Genomic DNA, 20,818 nt, shown 5'->3' on the forward strand with positions numbered 1-20,818 from the left:
ACTTCTCTTTATATATTATTTAGGCCTGTTGCGCTTTGGACTCTTCACTGATGTTACAATACCAATACGACATATATCTAGTCATGTCATGTCTGCCTGTCACCTAATTAGTTACCGCAGACTGCAGGGGTTGATTGGTCCGGTGCTAGCTGTTTGATTAAGCATGTTTCATTTTACTTTAGTTCTCATATAAGGGAAACTTAACACCTTAGGTAGCTTAACCCTGTCATAGCAAACATACACTCACGCGCAGACCACAAGATGCTAATGACTCTAAGCTTCTCCAGCATGCCTTAGCCTCACTTGTTATCTAAGTAGAGTGTTCTACTGCTCTTGTAGGTAGAATTCTGCCTACCATATATGCTACTTAAGGCTTGTCTATTTCTATGAACACTTGCTATACTGTTTCTACCTGTTTAACCCGCATAGTAATACATCGATGCAAAATATATAAAAAGAGGCTGTTATAGAAGGGAGTACTAGAATTGATACTGCTATCACTGCTTTGCATACCATATGTTTTAAAATGCACTAACTCCTTGCTCTATTTTCTGTATTGTTCTCTCATATGCCTCAATAAAAATAAAGATTGCCAAAAAAAAAAAAAAAAAAAGGACAGTGAATTGAGCAGTGAAATTGCAGGGGAATGATCTACACACTAAAACTGCTTTATTTAGCTAAAGTAATTTAGGTCACTATAGTGTTCCTTTAAGGGGTTAAAAAGTCCAACAGGACAGTTTAAAAAAAGCGAACAATAAATGCCCATTGTTACATAACTATAACTTCGAAATCCTAGATTACACGTTGTTTTGCCTACTGGTGTCAGAACCATAGTCTACGTTGTAAATACCATGAAAATGTAATTTTATTATCACATTTGTTTGCCAATTCAGCTTTTGTGAAATGGTAGTGACCAATTGACGTACATACACTTTGAGACACAACATTGCAAATATTTACATATAGAACAAACATTTTAATGTATCACAGTAATGTTCAGTCAAAGCAGATCTAATTGTGAAGTTATGAATTCTGTGGTCTCTCAGTCATCTTTTGTTTCTACACTCTCTTCCATGGGCTCATCAGGTGGACTAGGCTGTGGTGTTCGATTTGTAGATTTCACAGAATCGTCCTGGGATCCTTCCTTCACCTGGGCTTTCTGTGAATAGAAAGTGTTAGATAAATCCAAAAATAGGAGACATAAACTTACACATTTATAGAATATTTAACACAAACCGTTAGCTCTTCCTCTTTATCATCTATGAATATGGTAGGTGTGTCAACCTCTGGCATTTCCTCATCTAATTCTTGGGTTTTACGTCCCTTTTGTTCCTCCAAGAGCTGCCTTTTTAAAGATTTCTCCTGAGCCAGGCGACGAGAAATAATATCCTGGCCGGGGTCTTCCTGCTCCTAAGGTTAGGATAAAAAAAGAGAAGATGGTTTGCTTCAAAACAAGATACAGTGCACTAATCATGAGGAAAGGGATAAGGAGATAAAAAAAAAAAAAAGAACCTCATCAGCTTGCGCAGCATCCTCTGACTCTGGTTCTCCTCTGGATTCAGCTTCAAGAATAGCCATGATGGACTGAGGAACATGGGCCAACTATAGGAAGAGAAGACAAGTGAAAACGTACTGTGCACTCAACCTACAAAGCCTCCCTTCTTAATCCCATAACCTTTTAGAATAGGACATTAAGTACTAGGCCAGACCTCCTCCCATAACCTTTTGGAATAGGACATCAAGTTAATGACTAGACCAGACCTCCTCTTATAACTCTACTCTTTCCCTTTTGTACGTGTACAGGGTTTGATATAGATTCCTTTCTCACCTGGTGTGGAGTGAATGTCCTGACATGAGCTAAAAGAGGATCCCGGAGGTCAGGACAGGTCTGTAGAACAGAGAGAAGCTGTGGAGGTGGGAGCTGCAGGAGGACGCTGAAGGATTGTGGTTTAGTTCTTTGGCAGCATTTAATGAACCCTTCCCATACTTTCGGATACTTCCAAACCTAAAGGAGCAAACTTGGGAGAATCAGTTAAATGTGCCATGCGCTAATGCAATAATGTCAGCAGCAACAACAAACAGGCAATCTATTAGTTAGGTAAGGTCTGGCACATCATGAAAACTAAAAATTATACAATAATGCACTACTTGCAGTTTAAACATAGGCAATAGGACCGGTTTTCTTTTTCTTATCTGCACTTTGGATACATATTTCTACGTTGTGGAGTGAGGTAGCTGAATCCAATATTAAATGGAATAAATTAATTAAAAAGTCTTCTCTGACTTTCCTATTATTATTATTACTGTTATTTATATAGCGCCAGCATATTCCGTAGCATTTTACAAAATTACCAAAGGGGGAGATTTAACGATAAATGAGACAATTACAAAAACTTACAGGAACAATAGGTTGAAGAGGGCCCGGCTTAAGCGAACTTACAGTCTATAGTCTATTCTTTGATATCTGCTACCTAATTAACTACTGAAGACACAATGGCTAGAGAATACATTGTTTTTTGCCCGTTCCCATGTGCAGCACTTCAGGACGAAGGACTACTTTTACTGCTATCAGTACCTTCTGAATACAAAAAATAACAAATATATAAATGCTCCACTCTGCAATATCATACTAACTGAATCCAGCCACCAGCATAAATATCACACTATAAAAACCACTAGTCATAGGAAACTGATCTCTCTCTCCCAAAAAAACCAAAAAAAAAAGTATTCTGTGTCGCACAATATCTGGTAATCGGAGGACCTTCCATTTTTTCTTCTTTTACTACCCTTTCCCCAGTCACCAAACTCAAGGGGGCACCTGCTTGTAGATGAGCCGAGTCAGTATGTTCATGATGAAACCACCAAGTCGAGGATACATCCCCAGGGCTTGGATGACCGTCCTCATGAGGAGCATGGGAAGAGGTGTTGCATCCATAAGCTGCTGAAGGACCACGGCCAGGACTTCAGAGGTGTACACGGAACGAGAAGCAAAGCACAGATTGGTAGCTGGGGAAAGAACAATAAAAACATAAAAATAACAGTTAAATGAACACAAGGAAAAATGGTTGTGGTGGTAGCACAGTGGACAAAATCTAAGTGGTTGGAGACATTTTAGTGAATTTTGTTGGACTCTGGAGGCTTACCCTTAATGACAGATTTCATGTCACATTTGCTGGAGTCAATATTATGAAGAGCAACCAGAAGATCTCCAGGTGTGAGCGGCGACATGGTGGAACTGAGTTCTCCTGTGACAAGAAAGAGCACAAGTCTTAGTGACTCACTCCCCCACCCTTAATAACTTGCCATCTACAAAAGAGGAGTACATAACTTCGACAAAATCCTTAGCAAATGAAGAAATTAAAAGCTACATTTACATGAAGACGGATTGTGCCTCCACAAAGATGGCAGCAGCAACAGATATACACATACACACTCACCTATTGCAGTAACCATATCTGTACACATAGAGCATAAGCTAGGAATAAATACCCCCCTTTTTTCCATGGTCAGCTTACATCACTCCCTCCAACACTTACCATGTTGTGTTCCCAGGAGTCTATTGAAAACCTCTTTTACTACAATCGGATTGAGTTTGATGAGTTTTGGTAAAGCCTGAATGACTTCTTTCTGTAAGAGATGAGAAATTAATTTTATAGTTTATTATTTCTGATGTTCTACACACCCAAGCAGTGGAGGGTTTAAAAGTATCTAACATGGTTTATTAAGTTGCCTGTCAGCTTAGAAACCTAGAATGTGACGGCAGATAAGTGTGGCCCATCTAATCTCCCCAATTTTCTAAGTACTTTCATTAGTCCCTGGCCTTATCTTATAGTTAGGATAGCCTTATGCCTATCCCACGCATGTTAAAACTCCTTTACTGTGTTATCCTCTACCACTTCAGCTGGAAAGCTATTCCATGCATCCACTACCCTCTCAGTAAAGTAATACTTCCGGATATTATTTTTAAACCTTTGCCCCTCTAATTTAAAACTATGTCCTCTTGTTGTGGTAGTTTTTCTTCTTTTAAATATAGTCTCCCCCTTTACGGTGTTGATTCCCTTTATGTATTTAAATGTTTCTATCATATCCCCCCTGTCTCATCTTTCCTCCAAGCTATACATGTTAAGATCCTTTAACCTTTCCTGGTAAGTTTTATCCTGCAATCCATGAACCAGTTTAGTAGCCCTTCTCTGAACTCTCTCTAAGGTATCAATATCCTTCTGGAGATATGGTCTCCAGTACTGCGTACAATACTCCAAGTGAGGTTTCACCAGTGTTCTGTACAATGGCATGAGCACTTCCCTCTTTCTACTGCTAATACCTCTCCCTATACAACCAAGCATTCTGCTAGCATTTCCTGCTGCTCTATTACATTGTCTGCCTACCTTTAAGTCATCAGAAATAATCACCCCTAAATCCCTTTCCTCAGATGTTGAGGTTAGGACTCAATCAAATATTCTGTACTCTGCCCTTAAACAAGCAACCGTTGAGGTCAGCTTTAAGTAAAGTCTATAAAAAGTTCTGATAACAAAAACACAGACTATGTATATTAAATACTACACTGACTTTGAGCCTGGATTACGACCTCTGATGGGTGGTGTGTTTATCACCACTCTCCCACAATGCCTTGCATGATGCAACATGCTAGGCATTGTGGGAGCATATAGATGCATATACGACTTATACCTCTATACCTCTGGCCGTGTCCAATCACTGTGGCAATGTAATAGTCAAATCTTTAGTCTACTCACCTTATCTAGCCCATTCAGCACAGGTATCAAGAAACGGACATCTGGCAGACGTTTCTGATAAAGATCACGGACGCGTTTCACCAGTTCAGGAGACGGTGGTGCTAGGGTTAGACAAACAGTTTAATAAACATTTACAAACAGATCTGTTGATTATAAACATGAACACAACAACTGCATTATTGCTCAGCTGGGTGGGACATGACATAGAGCTCGGTAAAGAGCATTCAGATGTGTCATGACAGAGGATAAAGTTCCTGCTTGATGAGGACCAGCGGCCAACATTCACATCTATAACCAAAGTATTAAAATCCAGTGTCTACCAGAGAACCACAGCCTGGTGAAAAAGATGAGTGGAAGGTTTTACAGCAAAGTATTGCTCAGTAGGTGGAATGTTTGAAAGCCACAGTCCTGGGACAGGATAGTCCAAGGACAGAAATGTGCTTGTGCATATGAATCCAGGGGGAAACACAGCTGGACTTTTTAGTTGTTATGGTGAACGGAGACTGGAGAGCAAATAGCAATAAGCAGGATTTGAAAGAGGGCGCTGGAAATGATAATGACCAATGGTACTTAACCATTTTGAACAGGGAATTAAATTATGTACAAGGCAACACCTTGATGATCCATGCAAAGTTAGTTCAGAGACCCATTTTTAACACATTTATCTGTGTCAGCTGACAGCTGCCTAATGAATATGATGTGCGCGATCCAACCAGTGGAAACCCACTGAAACAGCACAGACACTCAAATTAGGGCCCTATCCTAGACATAGGAAACACTGATATAGAAAAACTGTAAACAGGAACAGGAAATAGGAGTCATGGGCAGCAGAAGCACACAGTCAGATAAAAGCTACCTTTGTCAGTCAGGATGTGCAGGCAACGGGTGACAAGAGTCTCGGCTCCTTTGGGGCAGTTTTCCACCAACAGCAGTAACTCAGGGGAGTTCATGCCCATGCCTCTGATCTGGAGACAGTTTGGAAGAAGAGTTCAGTGGAGGTTAAAGAGAGATACATGAATTGGAGTAATATGTCCTTCACTCATCATCCTTTTCCGTTGGTATCACCATTAATTTTACTTTTGAGCTACTAATATTCTGTGCTCTCTAGATTCACAGAGAGTCACCTGCTATAGCATAATATTGCCATTTACCCCTCTCCTTTACAAATAGTTAAAGGAATTTTACAAAGCACAAAAAGGTGTTATTTTCTATATAAAAGAAAGGCTACAAACAGAGGACAGGAACTGAAGACGGAGGAAAGGCAATGTGATATATCCTTTTACAGACACAACCGTAGATGTATTGAATAGTCTTCCAGCAGAGTAAACTAAAGTAGAACAGAAACTCAAACTTGGTCTAAAACATAATAAAACATACTACTGTACTGAGAAAGCAGCCCCCCCTAAAAGTAAATAATGTGTTTTTAGAAAAGGAATGGGCTCCTTGCTTAATGTACTCACCGGGGTCTCAATGACCCTCAGCACAGTCCTCTTGATGTCAGCGGTGGCTTCTGTATAGACAGATGCCAGCTCATGTATCAGTTTGTGGTTCTGTGGTAGTAGAGCCAAGTACAGATATAGACACTGTTTAACAGTATCTTCTGTCCAGGGTGCTGCAACCTCTATAATGAAAAGGAGAAAGAAAAAAATTCATATGTGGATAACAAGAGAGAGCTGGTGAAAATAAAGTAGTGATTTTTAATTTTGTCCACAGTCCTCACCTGTATCTTTATCTGCACCAAAGAGAATGGATGGAGGGTTTGGATGGACGAGAAGCTGCAAAAAATTTAGGGCAAACTTCTCTATATACTGTCGGAGACTTTCCTTGTCGTACATACGTTTAATGAATAGCAGAGACTGCTGACGGACCTGGGAAAAGAGAACATGTGGAGTTTGTGAAACCCAAAGACAGAGCAGCACTGCTTCTGTGTCAATACTTGTTATCCTACAGTTCTAACCTTATCCTTTTCATGGGAACTCAGATCCAGAAGAAGATGGAGATACTGGAACTGCCTGGCAGGCCGAGTGAGGATGAGATCTCGCAAAGTGGACATCCCTAGATAACTGCGACCCTGGAGCAAGAGATAAGAATGATGGGTGCAAAGGAGTGCAACTTATAAAAGAGTACAACGTCTAACGAAGTGACATTTTAGCGTTGTACAATAGGTAAAGGATGGTAATCCACCTACCTCATCTTCACAATATTTCCGGATTACGTCAAGAGCTGCATCTGTGAGTAGAGGAGCTTCTAAGACAACTTTTGTGAAGATCCTAAAGGGATAAGAAGAGGGTGTGCTGAGCCTTAAGTAGATTCATATATCTTGTCATAGTTTTACATAGGGTTAAACTATACATTTTGTGCCATTATTAAATATCACTAGCACTCTGTATAAACAAATACAGCACGTGACCTCGTTATCTTGACATTTTGCACGCGAGTATTGAATATTTTTAATCAGTATCTTTTAGGATCCCTCTAGCAGGTTTAGTTTAAGTCACTCCCAAGACACATTTAAGCACATGATCACTCACCCGTCTTTTTGGTCAGGTCTCTCTTGGAGACCGGTCAGTATCCCAATCAGACATTCCTGATATCCTTCGTCGTCACCGGAAGACAGATACTCGCAGTACTCCTGGAACAGCCAGGCCAGTGCCAACTCAAGTCTCCCACGTGTGTCACTCATAAAGTGACATAAAACCTCTGCCTTCATAGAAGTATCCAAACGGGTCACCAGACGGGCAAGGACCTTTATTCGCATCTAAATAAATATATCATGACAGCTTATTACACAATTACATCTCCTATGACTGATACTAATTAATGGCATGTAGGGTTTAGTACCTGGGATGAGCCACTGCTACTGACACTCCTCTCAGCCTGCAGTATTCGCCGCACTGCTCCAAGTTTGAGACTCGCAATCTGAGTGTCTGTTAGCGGCTCAGACACTTCCTTTAATCTGAAAACCTTCTTACGGCCTCCAACCCCAGCAGGTCTGAGCATTGAAAATAAGGTTTAATGTGCACATGGGTGGGATCATTAACTGACACATAAATATAGTTTAAATTAATTCTTACCTGGGCTGTGTTACTGGCAGAATAGGTTCTGGTCTTTTCTTAGCTTGTGGGGCTTCATCATCTTCATTTTCTTTAATAGATGTACTCTGGGCACCAAGCACAGAGATGGCTTGCCCCTGAACCAGCGTTGACACCCGGCGCTTGATCACCAATCCCTCAGGCTTGGCGCTTTCTTCCTCTACTACTTCTGCTGGAGTCTCTTTAACCTGCTCAACACCTACGTGACAGATTAATATTAACAGAGACCTAGTTGCCTTGTTATAAGACATATTATTGTACTGTGAACATTATATCCAAGACCACCCATCATGTGATTATTTACTCTGCAGCCACCAACATCAGATCCCACTACTTACCAGGTCCAATGCCCGCTGAGGTCATCTGTGTGGCCATGAGTCGAGCAAGATGCCGGATTTGGGCATCAGTGCCCGCAGACTCCACTGGTGTATATGTAGACTGAAAAGAGGCAGGCATGGTATCCGGGAGATACACCATACTGATAAGGACCTGAAACACCACAATGAAATAAGAAAAAACGGGGATAAAATAAATTATATTTCAAAAACAACAAGATTTTCCACAAGAAGCTTACTGACAAACTATTAAATGTTCCAGGTTTTGGGGAATTAAAAAAAATAAAAAATGGTACCAAACTGTTTCTTTGAGGGAATATGCAAGTACATAATATCGGAATCCTGAAACTGTGTGGTTTATTATATTGTGGTTATCGTATCGAGAGGAACAATTTAAATATCTTGCTTGTGAGTAGAAACTTATATATAACAAAATGTTTTTAAATTAGTGCAGATGTGTCTTCTTGGACATTTTTCCCACATTACACAGTGTGGATTTAAACCATGCAGTTGTTTTTCTTTTTTTTGTAAAAATATCTGAGCAATGAACACTACAGGAAACAGTTTTCTGCGAGATACATTACCAGGTTGGCAACACTCTCTGGCGTCAGAAGGGGGTTTAGAAACTCTGCAGTGATATCTGTAGCTGATAGCTTGCATGGAGCAGGAGGGGGCAATGGAGGATGTGGCACCTGATCTTTATCATCGTCGTCGTCAGCCAGAGCTGCGTCTAAAGTGGAAGTGGAGATCACAAAGCTGTTATAGAACTGCAGCAACGTTTATGAGGAATCATTTGCTCCCATACTCTACCTTGTCACCAAAATCCCACTGCCCTCCAATTGCTCATAATACTACAAATCCACATTCACCAAGCTATTGCTCTACTATACAAAGACTGAAGGGACGTCTTACCTGTGCGGCTCTTCTTTGGTCCTCCTGGTTCCATTTCCCTGGTCCGCTTTCGACCAATATCCCTGGGAGGTGGAAGATTTCTAGTGATTTCTCCCTGGCTGGTTCCCAGATCTAGCAGCAATGTGGTGATGGGCCCTTGGTAGTCATAGGATAATGGATGGCGCAGAACGCTAAGCAACTGCAACTTAAGATTCTTCCGAACACTGCTCACCTGAGACTTTGCCAGAGTGGGGGGCAGGTTTGCTATAGGAGTAGGAGAGAAAAGAGGAGCAATGAAAAGTTAATGGTAATAGCTAAATGTTTTTATTTCTATTTTAGAAAGCAAGACAGTTGATCAATTTGCAGAAGCATGTTTCAAAAAATAAAAAATAAAATAAAAATAAACCAAAGCTCATAAAAGTGGGATGAGCATATAAAGCAAATGGTGAGCAAGATGGTACATGGTGGATTTCCATACTGAATAAATTACAGTCACAAAATGATTTCGACAAACTAATTGAGGGGAAATTCAAAACATTGCAATCTTCGGCACTTACCATGCAAGGTCTCATATGCCTGAATGACTTCAGCCATAAACATGGGTCGTTGGCGGGCAATAGATGCCAAAGAACCCAAGGCTGCTGTTAGATTAATACTGGAGATGGCTGGGTGAGCCATGAACTTCAGTAGTTCTTGAAGGGCCTGCTTTCCTGCATCCCGCAGACCATCTGTAGAAACAAACAGCAATGAGTTGTCCACAGTAAGAAAAATACAGAACAAATATTGAAAGGGAATGTGATGGGCAAGGATACAGTAACTGTTACACTCACTATATTTCAGATAGGGGTGGTCAGGGGGAAGTTGTTCAAGGCTGATGTCACCCTCCTGCCTCTTGGGTATGTCGCTGTCTGCTGTACGAGGTGACAATGTGACAATCAAACTCTCCACAAACTTTACTGCATGGGTACGGATCCCATCATTATCGGACTCCAACATAAGCAAGATGTCTCCGGCCATTTCGGTGACTAGGTCCCAACAAGACTCCTGTCGATCTGACGGAGGGCGTGAGCGTGCAATCCACTATGGGAAGAGGAGAATATCAGATATGGCTAATACAGCAACTGAATTATATTTTTGAAAGAGACAGAAACAAGAAACAAAAGTGAAAAAGTATCTAAATATTTGGAAAAATTGAGGTTTTGATTATGAACTAGATAGATGCCAGAATAAAGGAGAAAGCATCAAGTAAAGAAATCCCAAAACAAAAAGTACTTAGGAGGAAGGACAGAGGACAAATAATTCTCTGTAATGCATGTATCAAGACAAGCCATGTCTCTCTCACCTGCAGGGTCACCTTGTACAACTGGGTCATGGTTAGTATTGACTTCTTAACCACATTCACATTGTCATCCTTGAGAAGCATATGAAGATTGGCAATTAGCTTCAACAGCAGTTCATTATCCAACTTACTGGGAGAGACAAAAAAATATAGAGTTAAAAGGGAAGTAACACCTGAAATTCTGTATGTTAACTACAGTCAATCATCTCAGATCAAGAAAGGGAGCAATAAATAAAATTATGTGAGTGTGTGCAAGAATTTGTAAATGTGTGTGTCTGTCAGAGAGTGTGTCCGTGTGTGTGTTTGTTGGTCAGTGTTGCGATGGCCGCGGCTGGACAGTGGAGGACCTGGAGGTGCACAGAGGCACGCAACACCACATCACATTCTGACATGACGTCAACGTGCTCCACCTTCAGAGGTTTTCAAGGGTAGCAGGAGGATCTGTTTCGCACAGTATGCGGACAGCACCATTGGGGATATAACAGAGACTGGATTCCGGAGTCGCATACTGGCAGCGGCAATGTGAGTGGAGACTGCTTGTTGGCTAATTATATATATATATATATGAAAGAAGACACAACAACCAGTGGAAGAAAATAAATGAATACAATCTTGCACTAGAGTTGGCGAGGTTGCAGGGTATAAGGGCATAACCCAATGAGTATAATATAGAAGCGAAGAGACTGAGAAAGGTATGACAGAAAGGTCCTCCCCTACCATCAGTCCCTATACCCCAGGATAGAAATGTTCATAATCATGGCTTCAAAAATTGCCAGTATAGAACATAAATGAAATATGTAAAATAATAAATTTTTATTAACCCCTTCAAGGGAAGATAGTGAACAAACAAAATAAATAATAAAAGTGTATATACATAAAGAAGTGTAAAAAATAGAAATCGTCTGTAGCACGACACACCTTACTATCACAGTAATTTGTGACACAATCTCAGCGGCTGAAATGGCTATCAGTGTGTATATTGTGAGATCGTAACAATCTCCCTGATTTGTATCACAAAAGTAGCAAGTGTAAAGAATAGAGATCGTCTGTATAATCACACACCTTATAATGACAGAAATTTATAACAGAATCTCAATGGCTAAAATAGCTATCGGTGTGTATATTGTGAGAGCGTAACGATCACCCTGATTTGTATCACTAAAGTAGCAAAATAGTTAAGAGGGGGAAACTCCTAATGTAGCTGTTCATACACAACTGTCACAGCTCTCATCCAAGGTGCTGATAAGAGGTCTAGGTGGTTGCTAGATTGGAAATATAGCAGACCTAACCTTGGACCTAATTGCTGCAGGAAAGAAGCCAAGAAAGCACACACACAACTCGTGTATCAGTAACTCTCTCTGTACTGGTAAGGAGTCTGATTGCTAAAATAGCTACTTCTGCAGAAAAGGAGCAATAGAGCACACTCGCAATTCATATACCAGTTACTATCTTGGTGCTAGTAGGGAGTCTGATTGCTAAAATAGCTGAAGACCCCGATGCAACCATTAAAAGATAGTAGTGTGTGGAGGAAAAATCCCTTCCTAATGAGCGTATAACATATAGATACCTAGTCTACTTAACAGACAGATTCCTAGTCTAATCTGATTCTGGACCGAGTGGTCCCTGAAATAACCCAGACTTCTAGTCTATAATCTGATTCTGGACCAAGTGGTCTCTGTAATAACTCAGACTTCTAGTCTATTCAGATTCTGAACCTAATGGTCTCAGTAATAGCATGATAACTCAGACCGAAGTGGTCCCGGTATTAACTCAACGCGCGTTTCGGCGCTGGCGTGGCGCCTTTGTCAAGAGCTTACCGGAGTGAGTGAGCCCGCCACAATTTAAACCCCCAGACTCCGCCCATAAAAAACCCGACGTCATCGTCGCTGAACGAGCAGCGTGAGTCGGTGGGCGGGGGATGGATGGTTGAGTGGCATGTGCAGCCATCCGGCAAGGGGATAACTAGAAGGTTAACCCTATGTTCGCCAAATATCCGGATGGATGCTAAAGATAGTCCCTGAACAGGGGCATAAGTAATGAATGTCATATTTCGAATGAAAAATCGAGCAAGTACTGCAGGGCAGTAAATAGACATATGGTGAATAAAAAATAAATAATAAAATGCAGAAAAAAGTAAGTAGGCTATCAATCGAAGGAGAGCAGAGATATTCAAAAAATAAATAAAATGGCAAAGAACAATGAAGTGAAAAAGTTGATATATTTACAGATGCAACAGATGAGATTTAAATGGGAACTTCACCATCCGAGTGACATCAAGGAATTATGTGTTATAACCTGATCCCTAAGTTTGTGTAATCAGCTGGTAGACACAATGTAGTTGCTAAATTGACCTATATATATATATATATATATATATATATATATATATATATATATTTTTTTTTTTTTTTTAAACAAGGGCTAGTGTTTAGTAGAGGGAGGTGCTGGGATTTAGTATAGAGGGGAGACTGGGATTTCGTAGAGGCGGGATGCTGTTTTTTTTTATACTGTACTTTTCAAAACAAACCTACGTTTATATGAAAATGTAAGGTGTTTTTTTTTTTGTGGACTACATAAACTTAAACCTTGTTTATGTGGCCCGTGCTAGCCTTTGAGTTTGACATGCTTGGTCTACAAGTTTGTATTCAACTTTAAAAGATAACAGATTCTGGGGGGCGGAGCCAGCGCCTGAAAGAGCAAGTCGCACTTCACTGCAGCTCTGAACGTGAGATTCGAAAGAAAAGATAATACAGCGACAATATTACCCTCTGGGACCCGACAATCAGATCCACAGAGCGCCCTACACTATGGGAAAAAAAACAAAAAAAGAGCAGTGCAGATCCTGGCTCGGGGTTAAAAGATATCGGCACTTTTATGCGCCCGTCTCAGCGGCAAGAACTCGGCAAGATGGCGCCGATGGAGGCCTATACCCCACAATCCTCAGACGACGACAGCGTCTCTGATTCCTACCATGTCCCTAACAAGGTACATACCACAATCCCGCAGCCTGAAGACCTAGGTGACGCAGCACCCGCCACAAAAGCCGATATAAAAGCACTAATGCTGAACATCAAGGCAATGTTCAACGCCGACATGGCGCTTGTCCGAGGGGTAATCTCCACGCTTTCGGGCCGCGTGGTCTCCATTGAGGAGTCCCTCGGGGACACAAGGATGGCACAGGCGGCTACGGACACATCTTTGGGACTCTTGCAAAAGCAATGTGCAATGCTGACCGCACAATTAGCGGGAATGGAGGATAAAACTAAAGCCAGAAACCTACGGATCAGGTGAGTGCCTGAATCGGTTGTGAACCAGGAGCTGCCACACTATTGCAGGAGGCTACAAACAACATTATTGATCCCCAAACAAGCAAAACAAGCAGGTATTGACTCCTGCTTTCGCACCCCCAAAGCACCCAAGGCTCCCCAGGAGGCACCAAGAGATGTGCTGATTAAATTTGTCAAGGACTCTGATCGGGGGGCCCTCATGGGAGCTCCGAGAGGCTCTCCCACGGTGACATTTGAGGGAGCAAGCCTGACCTTCTATAGAGACTTGTCACGGCATACTCTTACCTGGCGCAGATCCCTCCGCCACATCACCTCGTTGCTGAGGGAACATGATATCCCCTATAAATGGGGACCCCACCGTTTAACAACGGAACACGCTGGCAAGACGGTCCACCTGATACACAGGTCCGAAGCACCCAAGTTTCTCCAGTCCCTGGGACTCCCGATACCGGCAGCAGCAACGGGACCCAGTCCAGCATGTAACGTTGACGAAATAACTCCGTTTGTACCCAGAGAAGCAACGTCGAGGGCAATAGACTCCCTAGCACAGGACAAGTGATTGCATACGCAAGTGCACCTTAAACCTGTCAAACAGGTGACCTAAATATGGGACTACACACGGGACACTGCAAGTAAACTACACTTGCCAGGGCTTTACTCTCCTTTTACAGGCAATGTGACCTATTGTTTAGTTTCTGTTTAATTATTGTTTTTATATATTTAAAGTTCTCTGAATGTCTCAGGGTTCCAAACACACTAAACGACACTGGCTCTGTAAGCAGATGACCAGCGATGTTGGCTAAGCAGACCTACACATGGGGGGTGGAGGGGGTGGGGTGGGCAGAGCTATTTCAGATTGTAGAACATTCGGGGAGACGGGTTAATTTCAGCTTGTAGTGACCCTTTCAATGATATTAGGAGGACATTATAGAACTCACCAGGCTTCTTCTATGAAATTCAAAACAAATTTACGAACTTCTACAGATTTGTCAGCCTGAAAGGCAATTATTTCCTAAAAAGAGGAAAAAGGAAATTCATTATTTCATAGACTTGGACTAGTTTCTATATGTTCTAAATTACCAGCCTCTGGTACTTACATCAAGAAAGTTATCCAACAGAGTGGGATCCTTGTTAATAATCAATTCTTGAACCTGAAACATACACACAGAAACATTAGAATTCTGCAATAAATGTGTGCTACATTTCTGTAAAATTTATAACAGTTCTACAACCTTTGTGATCAAAACAGATTAGTTCCAGACTCACCTGTTTAAGCATGGTGATTTTATTTTCATTGGAAGCTAGTGCAGCTGTATTTAACAAATCCACAACCTAGAACAAAACATGAGTGAAAATAATTATTCTATTCCCTCCAACCTCTGAATAATTCACTCTGCAGAGCAGAAATGTAACAAAATAGTTTTTACAGGGGAAGATTTAAATTCTGCAAAAATTTGAATATGGGAAAAAAAAAAAAGACAAACTAATTCCACACGAGTTAATTCTGTGGGATAACATCTAAATTTCAGTAACTGCACTTGTGTAAATACCGAATACCCAAAACACGTGTCAATCTGTTTACTATATGATAAACATTGCCAACATTGGAAGTAATTGTTATAATTAAATGGACATGTTGCCTGACATAAGCCGCATTCTTTAGCATTGAAATAGCACAAAAAACGATGTCTGAAATGTAACAACTCACAGCTAAAAAAATAAATAAAATAAAAAAACCAACAAATCTGCGCATGTTTGGACCTCACTGGCATTATTAAAGCATATCAGTTATTACATATTGAAACATTAGTGAAGAGATAAGATACATCAATGTAACACAGGCCTATTTTTGTGTTACTATACATAGCTGCATCAACACTGGCATCCCACACTGCAAGACAATTAACCAAGAGATCATTGGTCAGTCCTACACCATTTATCTGCCTTCTTACCCTTTCAGATGTAGACATGTCTGTAGTGATCTTTTCATCTTCTTCGGAGAAGAACTGTGAAGCCATACTAACCGCCATTGCTGCAATATAATGTTATAGATAGATATATCCAATTAAACAACAAACATGTAGACATACAAAGTAATGTAACAGCATAGTGTGCTCATATACCAATACACCTGGGGAAGATAATGTTAAGAGTATAATTTGTGGTTGGTCAGAACAGATTTGCTAAAAAGTATAATTTTTTAATGAATACATATATTTATATATACACACACACACAATTGTGTTTATTAAGGCTGCTATTCATAAGCTTTGGTATGTTTCATGCTAAAATTAAAATATGAAAATTAAATTGTGTCTGGTTTACAGTCTAGGGGCATTTCCAAGATCTTATGCTCATATCCAGAATAACATGGAACCCTCAAAGAGTAATTATCAAACTGTTTTAGAAAGGTTTGACAACTCACACGGCCTGCCAGGTGTCTACAATAAGACAGGCAGGTGCAGTACAGGAAAGTGCTCATTTGCTAAAAGTACTGCTGAAATTGCCAGTTTAATGAGTATAATGAGAGTGGTCATTCAAAGCCCTGCATACCTAGGTGGACCTGATCAGATGTGCCCAGCGGGATAGACAATTATTTATAAAATATTTTACCAGGATGGATACATTGAGATTTATCTTGTTTTCAAGTATGTCCTGGGTCCACAAAGCATTGCATTGATACAATAGAGTACAATAAAATACAAAAACAGTATTTATATACAATATATACAAAATGTAACATAAAACAGGTAAAAAATATATAATCAACCATGGCAGGTGCATTCTGTTTTGAGATATGTAGAGAGGATTTTAGGCTTGGGGAAGATTTGAAAGTGTGCAGGAGGTCGTTCCATAATTGCGGCGTTCTGTAGGAAAAGGAGGATCGGGACGCTTTCTTTTTGTATTGAGATAGACTAAAAGTGCTGGTACTGGATCGGAGGTTATAGGCGGTGGGAACAGCCAGAGAGAGCATTCTGCTCAGGTAGGGTGGGAGCTTCCCAGAAAAGCTCTTAAACACAAGGCTGGAAAGATGAAGGGTGCATCTGGATTCCAGCGACAGACAGTTTAGTTATTTTAGCATGTCACAATGGTGGGTCATGTAATTACATTGTAGCACAAATCGGCAGAACGAGTTATACAATGTATTAAGATTATGAAGGTGGGTTTGCGGTGCAGGTGCATATACTACAACCCCATAATCAATGATTGGCATCAGCATTTGCGTACAATCTTTTCCTTTACTGTAGGGCTTAGGCAGGATTTGTTTCTGTACAGGGCACCTAGTTTTGGATAAAGTTTAGATGCAAGTTTTTCTATGTGGAGGCCAAAAGATAGATTGGGGTCTAATTACATACCCAGGTATTTGGACTGAAAGAATTCAACTGCACAATCTAAATCTGGATCTAGGTTTAATCTGTGCCATGGGAGGTTCTTGATGTAATTTAGAAAGGATTCAAGAATAAATATTTTGAAGGAACTGGTGATTTTAACCATGGGAGAGGATTTAGTAGCTTTTATTTTGTGCACGCAGTACACTAAGCAGTGGTTACTGAAATTGTTAGGGAGAACACCGGCCTCCTGGATTCTATCAGGAGAAGTAGAGAATTGTTGTCAAACCATTCAAAACTGCTTGACAGATTGCTCTGGTAGGGTGCCAGAGGACTCACTGCACCATAACCACTACAGTGGGCTGTAGTGGTTATTGTGGTTTGAGTGTTCCTTTAGCTACATTGTTTTCAACAATCATAATAAAACATTTTTAATAACAAATTACATTCTATTTGAGCTGTGCAATGCATCATTTGAGTTAAGCAGACCTGCAGGAGATAGAGCTATATATGTCTAACCCTCATTACAGAGATTCTAGAGTGTAAAGAATGCAAAGTTGTATTCCTTATGCTATAGAGTCCTCTGGTCTACTCCTTCGGCGCTAGTTCGGCGCTCTGCCTCCTCTGACAGGGGGACCTAATGCGCATGTGCGGTGAGTGTTTTGCTGCAATGCTTTCCTATAGGGATTTTACTGCCGCTGGATGTCCCCATGCAAAGTGTGAGGACGTCCAGTCAGTTAGGTGACCAAAAGACTGTTAGCCACCAGGAAGTGCCTCTAGTGGCTGTCTGATTGACGGGCTGTCTTAGTCCCGCACTGTAATTATTGCAGTTTCTCTAAACTGCAATGATTTGCTTTGCAGGACTAAGTGGGACAGGGACACTGCACCCACGCCACTTCAGGGAGATTAAGTGGTCCGGGTGACTATAGAGCCCCTTTAAAAGACTATAAATTAAGTATTTATCCACATTTTCATTGAGGTGTTTTCCCTGAATTGAGGAATGCATTTTTTAAACAATTAAAGCCATGTTCTGGGTTATGCCCCAAACCAGGTATTTTCCCAGATAAGTTATTTTGGCGTTCAATGGGCAGTTCCCCAGCTACACAGCTCTCCACGGTGGCAGGTTCGGTGAATTCTTCAGGCAGTATGAAACCAGGAATGAATGAGCCAGATTCACATTGGGATTTCTTCACTAAAATCTTAATTGTAGAGAATTTACATTCAAATGGCAAAAATGCAGGTTAAAATATCTGAGTCTCCGTAATATATCCACACAGGCAGGGCTATTTATTTTATCCCACATTCTGCAATTCAGATTTCCAATGGGGGTTTTACAGAATTACCAGAATGTGGTGTTACTGCTCACAATACACCAACAAACAAGGTGCATGGTGCTCCATTCTTTATATTTACCTGGTTTTAGAGCCAAACTAACCTGCTGGGTTCTTAAAATTCTTATTCACAACAGAATATTCCAAAAGAACTCCTGCTCACGATACAATCCTGCCCACCGCGGCCATCTTGGAAGCTTCAGCGGGCCATACTTCCTGTAGAGTTCTAAACGCAAAAGTAAACGCGACACGTCTGGAATAGTTAAGAAATTCTCTTACAGGAACGCAAAATATGTCCTTACAGAAACTGAATATTCATCACATTTAGTTTAATGCAACTACTCACCGAGAAAGCTCTACTTTCCAAAATTTGAATCAGTTAGTTTAAGGCTCTATTGCTTTGAACTCTTTGCTTTGGCAAAAAAGGCAACTTCCGCCCGTAGTGAGGTTATTGCCGCCATCTTGGTTCACCCACTACACTATTATTATTTTTTTTTTATTATTAATATCACTTAATTTTCAGTTGAACGCATAGTTTTCTGTAAGGCATTTTTACATTTTTATCTCGGGCGAAATGAACAGTATATTTTTTGTTTGCTGGGGAGCGCCAGGCTGTTGCATGCTGTTCACATCCATTTTGTTGGAGACACGCCGCCATCTTTGTACACCTCATATTTTTTCAGCTGCAAACATGGAAATGTGGGTTTGACAGCTTGCTGTAGTGACATTTTTTGAAAATCACATGTAAGTTGTTTAGTCAGTGTGTAACCAGTTGTACAGTTATTATTCGTAATTAGGCTTACAAGGTCTGCCCTTTTTACTAGACTGGCTTATCTCTTACTATAGAAAGCAGTGATGCTCTTTTTCAGGAATATTGCTTTTTATTGGTAATCCTGCGCCAATTAAAAGAATTACAATGAAGTACAAAATTGTCAACTTTAGTTAGGAAGTATTTCTGGTACCCAGATCTCTGTCCCTCTTGTAATGCTTTATTTTACATTTTTTTAAGCTAGCATATTTTTGTGAGTTTGTGCAAAGCTCCCAATTGGTTTTGTCAGACAGTTAATACCAGCTATCTGTGCATAGTATCCTACTATCATAAAGGCAAACTCCACTGCAAAAACACAACTGTTTAGTAGATATACCCCCAATGAATGCATTTAAAGGGACACTATAGGCACACAAACCACTTCATCTCATTAAAGGCACACTATAGTCACCCAGACCACTTCAGCTCAATGAAGTGGTCTGGGTGCCAGGTCCCTCAGGTTGTAACCCTTCAGATACAAACATAGCAGTTACAGAGAAACTGCTATGTTTACATTTGAGGTTAAGCCAGCCTCTAGTGGCTGTCTTCCGGAAAGCCACTAGAGGCGCATCTGCGACGCTGGAGGCATATTATTCCTCCATCGCGAAGGGCGTCCATAGGAAAGCCTTGAGAAAGGCTTTCCTATGGACACTTTGAATGCGCGCGCGGCACTTACCGTGCATGCGCATTCGGCTCCTGTGACGTCGGACGGGGGAGCTGAGGTCGGCGGGGGAGGAGAGGTCACCAGCGCCAAGGGAGCCCGCCGCTGGATTAAAGTAAGCTGCTGAAGGGGTTTTAACCCTTCAGCGCCATGGGAGGGGGACCCTGAGGGTGGGGGCACCCTCGGGGCACTATAGTGTCAGGAAAACCGCTTTGTTATCCTGACACTATAGTGATCCTTTACTTTAAAGACTAAGACAGCCACTAGAGGCGCATCCAGTATTCTAATGGACTCTTGAGTCCCTTAAACATGCTGGACATCCTCACGCTCTGCACGAGTACATCCAGTGTTAGTTAAAACCCTGTAGGAAAGCATTGAGGTAATGCTTTCCTATGTGGGGGGGGCTAATGCGCTCCCCCCATCAAATGGCATCAGAGGAGGTGGAGCGCAGAGGGACATCAGCCCTGGAATCTGGTGATTAAATAAAGGATTTTTAACCCTTTATATGCAAGAGGGGGGCAGAGGGAACTATAGTGTTAGGCATACAGATTTGTATGTAAAGGATAGCATAAAATCTAGCCTAATAAAGGTTAGTGAGGCGAACATAGAGTCCGTTTGGGTTACGTTAGAATTTGGTAATCACACAGTAACTCGTGTAGGTGTGATTTATAGGCCCCCAGGACAAATTGAAGAGTTAGATAATCTACTAGTTGAAGAAATAGCTAAAATGACAATGAAGGGGGAAGTTATCATCATGGGTGACTTTAATCTTCCTGATGTGAATTGGAAAACAAAAATAGCTACTTGTGCCAGGAGCACACATATTCTAAACTCCCTACTGGGATTGTCTCTAAAACAAGTTGTTGAGGAGCCAACTCGTAAAGAGGCCATACTAGATTTAGTGTTAACAAATGGAGATTTGGTATCAGATATTACTGTAGGTGAAAGTTTAGGATCCAGTGATCATCAGTCAGTGTGGTTTAATATAAGAACA

General features: G+C 41.0%; 1 protein-coding gene across 2 annotated transcripts; it reads right to left on the bottom strand.

Annotated features, from left to right (window-relative positions):
* Positions 1 to 840: 840 nt before the first annotated feature.
* On the bottom strand, positions 841 to 18,577 carry SYMPK (symplekin scaffold protein). 2 transcript variants are annotated; one of them, XM_063431732.1, is made up of 27 exons: positions 18,460 to 18,577; positions 15,648 to 15,727; positions 14,962 to 15,027; positions 14,793 to 14,846; positions 14,634 to 14,707; positions 10,412 to 10,538; positions 9,900 to 10,149; positions 9,627 to 9,797; positions 9,091 to 9,333; positions 8,763 to 8,908; positions 8,182 to 8,332; positions 7,826 to 8,042; positions 7,593 to 7,743; positions 7,283 to 7,509; positions 6,940 to 7,021; positions 6,709 to 6,822; positions 6,472 to 6,619; positions 6,212 to 6,372; positions 5,608 to 5,716; positions 4,752 to 4,852; positions 3,537 to 3,627; positions 3,144 to 3,245; positions 2,819 to 3,006; positions 1,829 to 2,005; positions 1,513 to 1,602; positions 1,237 to 1,410; positions 841 to 1,159 (listed from the first exon to the last, which is right to left on the bottom strand). In XM_063431732.1, the coding sequence occupies exons 2-27, from the start codon at positions 15,723 to 15,725 to the stop codon at positions 1,043 to 1,045; spliced, it is 3,609 nt and encodes a 1,202-aa protein (XP_063287802.1). In that variant the 5' UTR covers positions 15,726 to 15,727; positions 18,460 to 18,577; the 3' UTR covers positions 841 to 1,042. The 2 variants fall into 2 exon arrangements, with proteins under 2 accessions (XP_063287802.1, XP_063287801.1); XM_063431731.1 differs by having other exon boundaries at positions 18,438 to 18,577.
* Between the last annotated feature and the right edge of the window lie 2,241 nt (positions 18,578 to 20,818).

The sequence above is a fragment of the Pelobates fuscus genome, chromosome 9, assembly GCF_036172605.1.
Source record: "Pelobates fuscus isolate aPelFus1 chromosome 9, aPelFus1.pri, whole genome shotgun sequence".
In the NCBI taxonomy this organism is placed as follows: Eukaryota; Metazoa; Chordata; class Amphibia; order Anura; family Pelobatidae; genus Pelobates; species Pelobates fuscus.

Bases quoted from the DNA above. Each gene is read 5' to 3' on its own strand.
- SYMPK (XM_063431732.1), bottom strand. From the start codon at position 15,725: ATGGCGGTTAGTATGGCTTCACAGTTCTTCTCCGAAGAAGATGAAAAG. The intron at 9,798-9,899 runs GTGAGTGTAACA...TTGTTTCTACAG, and splicing joins CCACCCCTATCTGAAATATA to ATGGTCTGCGGGATGCAGGA. The intron at 3,246-3,536 runs GTAAGTGTTGGA...TTCTTGTCACAG, and splicing joins ACTCCTGGGAACACAACATG to GAGAACTCAGTTCCACCATG.